Source organism: Oncorhynchus kisutch, linkage group LG29 (genome assembly GCF_002021735.2).
Source record: "Oncorhynchus kisutch isolate 150728-3 linkage group LG29, Okis_V2, whole genome shotgun sequence".
Classification (NCBI taxonomy): Eukaryota; Metazoa; Chordata; class Actinopteri; order Salmoniformes; family Salmonidae; genus Oncorhynchus; species Oncorhynchus kisutch.
Genome location: NC_034202.2, coordinates 14,063,749 through 14,076,251, shown reverse-complemented (window position 1 = coordinate 14,076,251; position 12,503 = coordinate 14,063,749). Strand labels below are relative to the sequence as shown.

The 12,503-nt window shown below is 42.3% G+C and overlaps 1 protein-coding gene across 3 annotated transcripts in view; it reads left to right on the top strand.

The window, feature by feature from the left end:
• The window catches only part of tnpo1 (transportin 1), a 61,644-nt gene that overhangs the window by 12,336 nt on the left and 36,805 nt on the right, over positions 1–12,503 (top strand). For all 3 annotated transcript variants that reach the window (XR_004206133.1, XM_020465435.2, XM_031808998.1), the window contains exon 5: positions 3,300–3,406. Coding sequence is in view for 2 of the 3 variants with exons in the window: in XM_020465435.2 (XP_020321024.2) it covers positions 3,300–3,406 (107 nt within the window). In the remaining variant the exon portion in view is untranslated. The remainder of the gene's footprint in view (positions 1–3,299; positions 3,407–12,503) is intronic.

The window sequence follows — 12,503 nt, the reverse complement described above, 5'->3', positions numbered from 1 at the left end:
CTAAAATTGAGTTTCACCCCCCACCCCTTTTACCCTCAGAACAGCCTCAATTCGTTGTGTTATGGACTCTACATGTTTTCAAAGCATTCCACAGGGATGCTGGCCCGTGTTGACTACAATGCTTCCCACAGTTGTCTGTTTGCTGGATGACCTTTGGCTGGTGCCAAATTCTTGATACACACAAAACTGTTGAGCGTGACAACCCCAGTAGCTTTGTGGTTCTTGACACAAACCGGTGCACATGGCACCTACTACCATACCCTGTTCAAAGGCACTTAAATTTTCTTGCCCATTCAACCTTTTGAATGGCACACATACACAATTCATGTCCCTTAATCAACGCTGATTTGAAATGGATTTAACAAGTGACCTCAAGGTATCATAGCCTTCATCTGGATTCACCTGGCCAGTCTGTCATGGAAAGAGCAGGTGTTCTTAATGTTTTGTACACTCTGTGACTGTCAATACCATTGTACCCATAGTGCAGAAAAATGACTTAAGGATGGACCGCTCCAGATCTGAATGGCAGTGGTGTCTAAGCTTTTGTTCCAGCCCAGCTCATACCTGATTACAAAACCCTTCACACACTCCTTCTCTTCAATGACTCAAACAGATCAAAGCAGGAGAATGGTGTTCCAGGCAATGTTCCCTCTAATATTTATAGGCATTGATCAATTTTTTTGGGTCTGCTGATCGCTATCTTGAACCTTGTGACATTTCTGTGTAACTTCAAGGCTGTACCCGCTTTAATATACTGTTTTAACAGTGGCCAAATAGCCTACTGTGGCTATTTGATCATAATGTAGGCCTACCAGAGTGCCCTACCATCAAAAACAATGGAGAAAATGCATACCGTAACAGCTATTTCCATGTTAAAAGGATATCATTCAGTCTACAGTAGCAGCCAATGTAGGTCTGCATTCCATGAGACTTTTGAAAACCCCCCACAAAAAACAACAACATGCAGGGCTTGACATGAACTTGTTTAGCAACTTGTCCTTCAGACAAGGAGGCGACTGAACATTTTGTTGTGATGCTTTACAAAATAAAATGGATTATTATTCCAATACCATTTATTACAGAGAATCAGACAGATTGTGCTACCCGTTGCCTATTGGCTACTTGGCTTATTCAAGCCTTTTTTAAGACATAAAAAAAAAATGCTTTTCAAAGATGACTAGAAATGTTGAAGTTTTGTGCTCCCACATTGCTGACTACAAATGAGCTATAACTGGGCTAATAACTCACTAACTAGCTAAGAATGTGAACAAATGTGCGCACGTGTCTATATGCAGCTCTCGCCTTGATCTCAAAACAAGCACATAACAATTGCGACCGCTCATGCTGTAAAACAGTCCAGTTCAAATTAAATGACACATCTATATATGGCAATGTTCTAATTGCATATAGGTCTACTGCAGCTTTGATTTGTTATGGCGCACCAGTCTCTGTAGAGTACAGGCCTGAGTCGTCGTGCCTGTCAATGCAATAGAATCCTAGTCCGATTGCGCTTTGCCTATTAAAAAATAAAATCTCTTGCATAGTTAGTTTTGCATATGAAGTCTTGCATAGTTAGTTTTTGTTTCGGTATGTTTCATTGATAGTGGCTAATATTGCGCTGATTCCATCAGAATTCCAACAGTACAGGGAAACGTTGATAGTGTTAACTTGCTAGAGTTTTCCCCGTTAGTTCAGTTCAGTCTTGTGATTTTCTCAAAGGTGGATTTTATTATTATTCTGATAATTATTTAAAAATAAATGCTCATCAGTCCCTGGCCAGCTGTGCGCCCACTCGCAACTTAGAGGGAACATTGGAATCGCTTACCTAGGTTTTAAAGGTGATAAGACTCAGACACACCCATTGGTGTGAATTAACCTGAATCTTTGAGTCATTGAGGGGGATTTGATTATCTGGCCCGGGTTACCTCGGTGGGAGAAGTTTGCAACGGGTGAAAAGTGATTGCATTCTTTTTGGAACCGGGCTGCCTTGCGGGCGTGAGCCAGGTGCCCCGTTCAAAGCCAGTGGTGGATAAAGTAGCCAACTGTCATACTTGAGTACAAGTAAAGATGCCTTAATAGAAAACGACTCAAGTGAAAGTCACCCAGTAAAATACTACTTGAGTAAAAATCTAAAAGTGTTTGGTTTTGAATATACCAAAAGTAAAAGTGTAAATCATTTCAAATTCCTTCATATTAAGCGAAGCAGATGGCACATTTTTTTAACGGATTTTTTTTAACGGAAAGCCAGGGGCGCACTCCAACATTGACGACATTTACAAACGAAGCATGTGAGTTCAGAGGCAGTATGGATGACCAGGGATCAGAGGCAGTAGGGATGTTCTGTTGATAAGTGCGTGAATTGGACAATTTTAGCGTCCTGTTACATTTTGAATGCTTAGCAAGTACTTTTGGGTGTCAAAGAAAATGTATGGAGTACATTTATTTCCTTTAGGAATGTGGTAAAGTTAGTTATCAAAAATACCCCCAAAAAACAACTTTAGTAGTACATTTTGAGGTATTTTTACTTAAGTACTTTACACCACAAAGCCCACTGCAAAATCATCTCAAAACAAAAGTGACGTAGCATAGGTTAGATTATGCACGTGAAGTAATGAGTAGGATTCTCTGTTTCCAATGCAGAAGTGATTGCTTAAAAAAAAAAAATGCTTTATTTGCCTTCCCAATTTTAAAACTACTTTGAAAATTCTAACATATTTTATGGAAAATATGTTTAATGTTTCTGGACGATGTACCATGCTGCCTTATAGCCGACATGACCAAGCGGCACAGATCATTGTTTGATTTGAGAAAGGCGCCCCTCCCTCACTGTTTTTGCCTGTTCACGTCACATGCCATAGACTGGTACACCGCGGCTCAGGGTAATATAACGCCGTTCGTCTCACTGGTGTCTGGCTGCATGGATATTTCTGAAGGTTTGATTAGCCAGCTGGCTTGTTGAGATAGCCCAATGGTGTTTGCATGGTGCCTCCTTATCAGAGTCAGCAGGCAAGCAAAGACTGTGCCAGGGCTCTGTTGCCATGGTTACCTAACATCTGACAGAAATGAACAAACAGGAGTGTGTAAATCACCTATTATAAACCGACTAAAAGTGCAGGATATTGGCTCTGCCAATCCTAATGGTGATCATGATGATTAAGCAAGGAGGTGATTGTTATAAGGGAGTGTTGTGGAGTTGCTTCGAGGAGACCTGTCATCTCTCTGTCTCTTTCTCTTTCTGTGTCTCGCTCTCTCTGTCTTTGTCTCTCTGTGTGTGTCTTTGTCTTTCTCTCTCGACCCAGGTATCCTCATCACTACCATCGCCTCCAAAGGGGAGCTGCAGAACTGGCCTGAGCTGCTGCCCAAACTCTGCCTTCTGCTGGACTCTGAGGACTACAACACCTGTGAGGTGAGGGATGAGACTAGACTAGGACAGGGTCTGGGCTGCCAGGTCTGTGAGCCGAGCTATATGTTTATCACTTCTGTGAGGTGACGACCTAGGTTAACACAGGACTGGGCTGCCGAGGTTTTCTGAACTGTCATATGCTAAATATTGTGAGGAGAAGACTAGATAAGGATACACCTGGACTACACTGCTACGTCTGGGAGCTCAAGTTTACAAATGTACTACTAATACGGTCTCATGACGGCTACTGGGGTGAGTTTGGTTTAGGATAGAGGTAGGTTTGAGAATCGTTGTCTCGTCGCTGTAATCTGTGGATTTATCAGAGATTATCTGTGTTTGAATGAGTGACCTTGACTATTTGAATGAGTGATCTGGTTTTCTTGTCCTTTTTCACATTCAATACCAGACACAAGCCAAAAATATGTAGGTGTCTGTTTGTTAGTGTTCCTGTGCACTTCTCTGGGGAGGGGTGGTCAAATAAAGCAGCATCTGGATGGAGTCCTGCTGACCGACTCAGTTGAAGGGAAATACTCACAGCTGGATAGGAACTAACCCAAAACTGCAGCTTATTCAACATGAAATCACTCATATTATCCCTCTTTCTTTCTCTCTCTCTGCCTATCTTTTATACCAGTGAATATAATCTGACCTCATTTCTTGACTGGCTCTCGCCATGACCAAGAATACCGTCTTTGGTTATGAGTTAAGAGCAAGCCAACAACATCAAAGTGGTGGTACTAGGTTAAGCTTTTCTTTGGGGGGGGGGGGGATATTTTTAGCACTTAAACACATTTGGTGTCAATGTTGGGTGGCTGCCCTAGTATTAGTGTTACTAACACAACTATTAGAATGACTTATTATTGCAAGAAGTGTTAGTAAGGTTAAAGGGATGGATACAATGCTACTGTACTTTTAGACTTCCAGTCATTGTGCTAAAGCTAGTTAGCATTCGCTCCTGAAACTAACACTAACTAACTTCCTTCATAATAAAAAACTATACATTTTTATGTCAGAATCTCAAGGGAATCTCACAGTATCCCTCATAGTTGACACAGCAGATCTGTGGATAGTCAATCGATCAGTCAGATTTGTGATCTTCATTCATTTAATGTGTCATCATGCCATGTTTGGGGGACATTTAAGACTAAAGCATTATACTATGTATGTGATTTGAGAAGGTAGCAAGGTAACGTAACTTTGGTCAACTCTGAGTTCAACTCTGAATAACTGGTACCATGAAAGTGGCTCACCTATTAGCCAGGTAAATGTATATGGCAACGAATCCTCCAGAACTAACCTACTCCCGGGCAGGCTAACTCCATTTATCCTGAATGTAGTGCAGGGCTCAACAATAACTTGTTTACTTGTCCGGGACAAGTAAAATAAAAAAAATAAAAAATCACAATATCAAGCAATTACTCCGATATGAATTGGATCAGTGAGGCCAACATTGGAATAATAATCTGATCGAATGTTCATATACAGTGCATTTATTTGGACCCTTTGTTTTTTACCCCCCCACATTTTGTTACATCCAGAGAGGTTCGATCGGATTCAAGTCCGGGCTCTGGCTGGGCCACTTAAGGACCGCCACTCCTGCGTTGTCTTGGCTGTGTGCTTAGGGTTGTTGTCCTGAGTGCTCTGGAGCAGGTTTTCATCAAGGATCAAGCTGTACTTTTATTCTCTGCTCTTGTCCCCCAATTGCTCAGTTTGGGCGGACGGCCATCTCTAGGAAGAGTCTTGGTGGTTCCAAACTTTTTCCACTTAAGGATGGAGGCCACTGTTCTTGGGGACCTTCAATGCTTCAAAAAGTGGGGGTATACTTCCCCAGATCTGTGCCTCGACACAATCCGGTCTTAGAGCTCTACGGACAATTCCTTCTACCTCATGGCTTGGTTTTTGCTCTGACATGCACCATCAACTGTGGGACCTTATATTGACAGGTGTGCCTTTCCAAATCATGTCCAATCAATTGAATCTACAATTAAGTTGTAGAAACATCTCAAGGATGATCAATGGAAACAGGATGCACCTGAGCTCAATTTCGAGTCGTATAGCAAAGAGTCTGAATACTTATGTAAATGAGGTATTTCATAATTAAAATTTTAAAAAATCGACATTTGCTAAATTGCTAAACCTGTTCTCACTTTGTTATTATGGGGTATTGTGTTTAGATTGAGGAACAAACTGTATTTAATCCATTTTAGAATAATGCTGTAACAAAATGTGGAAAAAGTCTAGGTCAGAATACTTTCCAAATGCAGTGTACATAAATAAAAAAGCCTACATGTCAGTGTAGGTGATATGCATATTGGCTACAGCCTCTTGTCCAAGCTGATGCAGTAAGGCCCGAGGAGGTGTGGTATATGGCCAGTATACCACGGCTAATGGCTGTTCTTACGTACGACGCAACGCGGGCTGCCTATACACAGCCCTTAGCCGTGGTATCTTGGCCATATATCACAAGCGCCCGAGGTGCCTTATTGCTATTATAAACTGGTTACCAACATAATTACAGCAGTACAAATACATGTTTTGTCATACCCGTGGTATACGGTCTGATATACTCTGGCTGTTAGCCAATCAGCATTCAGGGTTTAAACCACCCAGTTTGTAATGAATGATAATTAACGTCAAAAGGCTTGATTCTGTCGACATACTTGAGGCATGGTTCGTTGGTTCGTCGAGCTTATAATATGAAAAAATTAAACGATCAGCATTTTAAGATGAGTCTTTTGCATCAACCATTGCTTTTGTAGTCTGTTTTGAATAGTATCAATATATTTAATTTTGAGGCCTGGATGGAATTATTTAAAAAAGAAATAAGTAAACTGAACAAAAATATAGTGTTAAGTGTTTTTCCCATGTTTCATGAGCTGAAATAAAACATCCCAGGAATTTTCCATACGCACATAAAGCTTATTTCTCTAAAATATTGTGCATACATTTGTTTACATCCCTGTTAGTGAGCATTTCTCCTTTGCCAACATAATCCATCCACCTGACAGGGGTGGCATATCAAGAAGCTGATTAAACAGCATGATCATTACACAGGTGCACCTTGTGCTGGGGACAAAAGGCCACTTGAATGTGCAGTTTTGTCACACAACACAATGTAACAGATGTCAAGTTTTGAGCGAGCGTGCAATTGGAATGCTGACTGCAGGAATGTTTACCAAAGCTGTTGCTAGAGAATTTAATGTTAATTTCTCTACCATAAGCCACCTCCAACCATTTTTGAGAATTTGGCCTCACAACCACAGCCCACGTGTAACCACGCCTGCCCAGGACCTCCCCATCCGGTTTCTTTACCTGCGGGATCGTCTGAGACCAGCCACCCGGACAGCTGATTAATATTTCTGTCTGTATTAGAATATTATAATATTTCTCTCTGTAATAAAGTCCTTTTTTGGTGTAAAAACTCATTCTGATTGGCTGGGCCTGGCTCCCAGGTGGGTGGACCCATGCCATCCCAGGCCACCTATGGCTGCGGCCTTGCCCAGTCGTGAAATCCATAGATTAGGGTTTAAGGAATTTATTTCAATTGACTGATTTCCTTTTTACATGAACTGTAACTTGGGCTCCCGAGTGGCGCAGCAGTCTAAGCCACTGCATCTCAGTGCTTGCGGCTTCACTACAGACACCCTGGTTCGAATCCAGGCTGTATCACAACCAGCCATGATTGGGAGTCCCGTAGGGCAGCGCACAATTGGCCCAGCGTCGTCCGGGTTTAGCCGGTGTAGGCCATCATTGTAAATACAAATTTGTTAACTGACTTGCCTAGTTAAATTAAATTTTTTGTTCAGTATATTTGGTTGTAATTGTAATGTTGCAGTATTTTATAGGCTAGCAAGGGTGGCCATCCTCCAGGAGAGCCTTAAAGGGGCAGTGTTGTATTTTGAGACCAGCTTGAATATGCAACGAAGCCAATGGGCAGGGTGTTTTTCTGCATTTTCTTCCGATTCTCGATGGTAAACAAATATGGTAATATAGGTTATTTTGTAATGTGGTTCCTTGCATCATACAATGATGAAACTTATTTGTCTTTAATATTTAAAACAATTATTAGGTGTGCAAAATAAGGTGCTTGTGCACGGATTTTCATTTTTTAAAATAAATTCTTATTTTCAATGACGGCCCAGTGGGTTAAATGCCTTGTTCAGGGGCAGAACGACAGATTTATACATTGTCAGCTCAGGGATTTGGTCTAGCGCTCTAACCACTAGACTACCTGCCAAAGGCTGCATTAATGAGAAATAAAGTAGTAATAAAATTAAGACTGTACTTCAAGCTTATTTCACACGATAGCCTGCTGAATTTGCAAGGTAACTTTTTTTTCTTTCCTTTTGACTTCGGCACATGAAAACGTGGCACTGACTTGCCCATGGATTGATGTTTCAGCATTATCAGTGAAGAGTTTGGTGTTTTGACTAGCCATGTGTGACCCGCATCCGCAGTTACAAGCCTGAGAGTTGGCTGCAGCCGGGCGAGAAATCTCCACCGTCGTAGTACGGATGAAGCCTGAGCTGGAATCTGAAGCTACAAAACCCTGAAGATCTTGCTTCAATTGTTGTATACCCCTCAGGTGTTACTCCATCTGCTGTTGGTCAGCCAGTCCCCTCTCACAGCTCTCCTCTCTGACACGCCTTTAGTTATGGGTGTGTCCAGAGTTTTATAGCCTTCTCTCTGCTATGCTGTGCTCATAGATATTCAAGTCAGGGAGAGGGTTAGAAAAATCCACTAAGTGCATTTGATGATCAAACTACGAAGGAATCAATGGAGTGTGTTTGCATGGAGGCTAGCGTATTTTAAATACCAATTTGATTGGGGCGTCATACTTTGCATCAAGCCTGATGCTGCTGATGCAGAGTTGCATCGTGGGAAAACACTCCCTTGCAACAGCCCCAAAAATAGCCTGGCTGTCCCAGAATTCTTTGCGGTGGCCCCTGGCGGCTTGCCAGCAGCAGTAAATATAAAGCCACGCACTTGTGCCTCACAAATGAGCTGATTTGATGGTGCCACACACACACACACACAGAGTTCTTTACATACACTAGTGATGGGGAGAGGGGGTAATCGACACAGTTAAATGTCATTATATTATATGGATGCTTTGACTCTATCGATTTTGTAATTTTTAAAATATTTTTTATGTATATATATATATATATCTCAAATGTTGTGTTCGCAAGCACTAGTCTGCTGTACCTGTGCCAACTCTGTACCTGTGCCAACTCAACAACTTTCAATTTTTCATCATATAGCTTGTTCTCCATCCTTCAGATCACTGTGTTCTGAAGGACACACACACACACACAGAGAGACGCAGACACGACACACACACAGGTGAGCTCACACACCTACGTGCATTCACTTACAGTAAAGCCCAGACACCCTCTCATTTTCTTCTTATTCACTTGTGTGTAGTGTTGATTGGACACAGACAGCACATGACCTTTGTACTTCAGAATGACCTAATCTTGGCTTGATGACAGATTAGTGTCTCCACTTCCTTTTAACATCTCTTTGAACCTGTGTGTGTGTCCAATGGCTCATTCAGATCTACACAATCTGCATGCCATTGATAATTTACCATGGAAGCATGGATCACTCTTATAGTCTAACACTTAAATATGCCCCAGTGCTATCTTCAACGGGACACAATCTGGACTCATCAAAGGGAATCCAAGTAAAGCCGACGGGAGATCGAGTTGACCCTTACGCCTGGGCCTGGCAGACATCCCAAAGGAAAGCCTGTACACTGGTTCTCACTATTGCCACAGGGTGTTCCTCCCAACACAGAGCTGGTTTAGAAGCAGAGATTTAGCTCTGTATTTTCTGCGGTGGAGCTGGAGTGAGCTGTGATTGTGTTTTGGTAGTACTCTTCAGGCAGACGGGCGGGTACTCCTAGGGTTTGGTGTACTCGGCTAGAGGAATCTCGTCAAGTCGGTTTAGAAGTGTCGCCTTGAGATCTGCGTAGCCTAGTTCTGCTGTTTTTAATTTGCTGAAAGAGTAGTTGCATTCATCAGAGAATACAAATAGTATGCATGTAGCGTATTAGGCCTGCTGTTAATATGTCAGTGATTGATGTGAGTTATTCAGAGCATATGGATTAGCCTCAGCCGGGTCATGTTACATACAGCCGTTGGACTTGTAAATTCTAGCTGACTGGTACATTTGTGTGTGTGTGTGTGTGTGTAAAAAAGGCATTCCACTGACTGAGCTCTTTGGCGTTGGTCCTAACAGCTTTGCGTGGTACAGGGCTCTGGGTAGCATATTATGTGAGTTGACGACCTCGAAGTCTACTGGGCCTCAAAGGCAGTGCTATTGGCACTGGGTGGCGTGGCTCTGATTTTGGCTATGAGCAGTGTGTCTTTTATGTGTTTTTATACATAAAGATGATCCTTCAGCGGCTGGCCTATTACTAGATTATCCACATCACACACTGTTTTGAGCTGTGTGTGTTAAAATCCTTATTGCACGCAGACTATATTTATGTTGAAATCTGCAGTGCTCTCAGACACAATCTTGAGTTTCTCTGTGCTGCAGTCTCATTGTCTGCGTTTTGCCCTCACCTGCTCTCCCAAGTATTAGATGAATCTCAGTCCCTCTGTCTGCACAGATCCCTGTGAGCTGAGTAGATTCTACCTCAGTGTGGAATGGAAATGCTAACTAGGTTTGGCAATTTTACGATTGCATCGTCTACCATCGTCGATGGTGACAACATCGTGATGTCACATGATTGTTTTAGCTTATTTGAATTTGACTGTAGTCTGGCAGTGAGCACATTGCAGGGCAACATGCCAAATTGTATTTTCCCTAAATGCCATAGCCTTCATTTTCTTTCTTTCAACTTTTATTTTATTAGAGAGTCATACTGAGACCAAGGTCTCTTTTACAGATGAGTCCTGAATTACGGAAAATGCACACATCCAAATTTAAATACAAAACGAAAGCAGAAAGGAAAAACACTGTCATAAACACATTCATTAGTAATAAGGTCCTCAATCAGCTTTCTGAATTGGCCTAGAGGCACCAAAACATCAAATTTAAGAACATTTTGAAGATTGTTCCATAAATAAGGTTTAAGAAAATTTAAAGCTGATTTACCGAACTCCGTAGAGACCAAAGGAATTTCCAGAGTTAGCCATCCCTGAGACTTGGTGTGGTAACTTGTTTAAAGTTTAGTAATGATGTTGGGTACAGAGGGACTTTTTGTAGACCATACAATCGTATATCAACAATGTTAGGATGTCTGGAATGACACATTGTCCCGTCACCCAACCCTAATGCTAACTCCACACAGGTGTCTGTCTCTCTGACCGTCAGCACAGCAGTCACTACGACCGCAGACCGCGTCCGAACCGGTTCTGTCTCTTGTCACAGAAATACCCCTCTCTCCCCGTTTCCTGTTCCCGTTCTCCTCTGTCACCCCTTTCCCTCTCTTCCCCTCTTCCCTCTGCGCCCCTCGCTCTATAAAAAGGCCAAAGCGTGTGGGATGTCACCTCATGCTTATAGAATATTGGCTGATTGCTTAATTTAGGTTTCGCTGGAGAGACGTTTTTACTGTGGTGATTAACGGGCGGTTGGAAGGTGCTGGTCGACTGACCGAACAACCAAGTGCTTTCTCATTCAGACACTGTACTGTATACTCTACCATGTTGTCTGAACATAGCTTTCTAACAGAGGATAAAGGAGTAGTAACATTTGTTTTTTAAAATATAATTCCTTTCTCTCTCTCACACACACACACACACACACACACACACACACACACACACACACACACACACACACACACACCTGTCCCAGTCATCAGAAGCTGCAAAAATAAATGAATGAATGCTAGCTATGTTTTTCCTGGTTGGACCTTTTCCTGGTTGGTTGTCTTCTTGGTAAACTTTTTGAACGTTAGGACTAGGGATATACATTTTGTCTTAACGTTTAAAGTGCCATTAAAAATAAACATAACTTTTTGTATTTAAGTGATGAGTTCAGATGTGGTTCTACGTATGGCCGCTAGGGGGCAATGCAGTTCAATCTACCACGGTCCTGGCTTCTATCTACCTGTCGTTGCCACAAAGTCATAAAGCCTGGGTTTTTTATTTATTTAGTAGGCAAGTCCGTTAAGAACAAATTCTCATTTACAATGACGGCCAAACCCGGATGACACTGGGCCAATTTGTGCGCCTCTTGTGCGAGGCTTGTTCTTTCGAACTGTGCCAACCATGGTATCTTCCTCTTCAGGAGCTGCTGGCTTTCATAAGAGGTAAAGAAATTGTTACATGGGACATTATGCCCCCTCAGTCCATCTGTCACATCAAGTACAACCCGCACCCCCTGGTTCTTCTCCAGGCCTCCACTGGTCGACTTCCCTGTGTAGACTTGGATTGTGCGTCACAGGCTACCCATATCTTGATGCCATACTTTGCTGGGCATATACTGCCGGGAAAGGACAGCAACCTTTTGACAAAAGAGATTACTATCAGTAATTAGTATCAGTGTCACAGAAAACAATCACATACATCAAGGATATTACAGCAATACATTATAAAATGAACAGTGAAAATCCCTTACATTAGAGATATGAAAATAAAAATGTACCTCTGAATGGAACCAGTTGCTTATCCACTGTTACTGCAGGCCCAGGGTTGTAGAGGATTGTCAGACGCTCAATCCCCTTCTCCCAGACCTCTTATGGTCGTTCGTTTGTCTCTCACACGTCTTGCAGGTCTTGACTTCATGGTTATCAAACCGTAGCATTCTTGAGAACATGTGAAAGACTCAGTGGCACTGAAAATCGCCCTTCCACTCTCAGAATCCCAGAGACCTCATGTAGCCTCGCCTCGGGACCTATACACACCCGCTAAGATTAGCAGCCCTGTGTAGGCACACAGGTCAATCTCATCCATCCTTTTCCAGTTGTCTCCATATTTACAGAAACCCTCCAAATTTGTCATCTCCAGGATTATTTTTTTCGATGCCTTTTGTGATGAACTAGTAGAATGTTGAGGCACTGTCCTGGACATGGGCAACTGCATGTCTTGTGGGCTCTGGGGTCATCCTTATGACATTTGTGCTGCCATCCTTCCCTGATTGT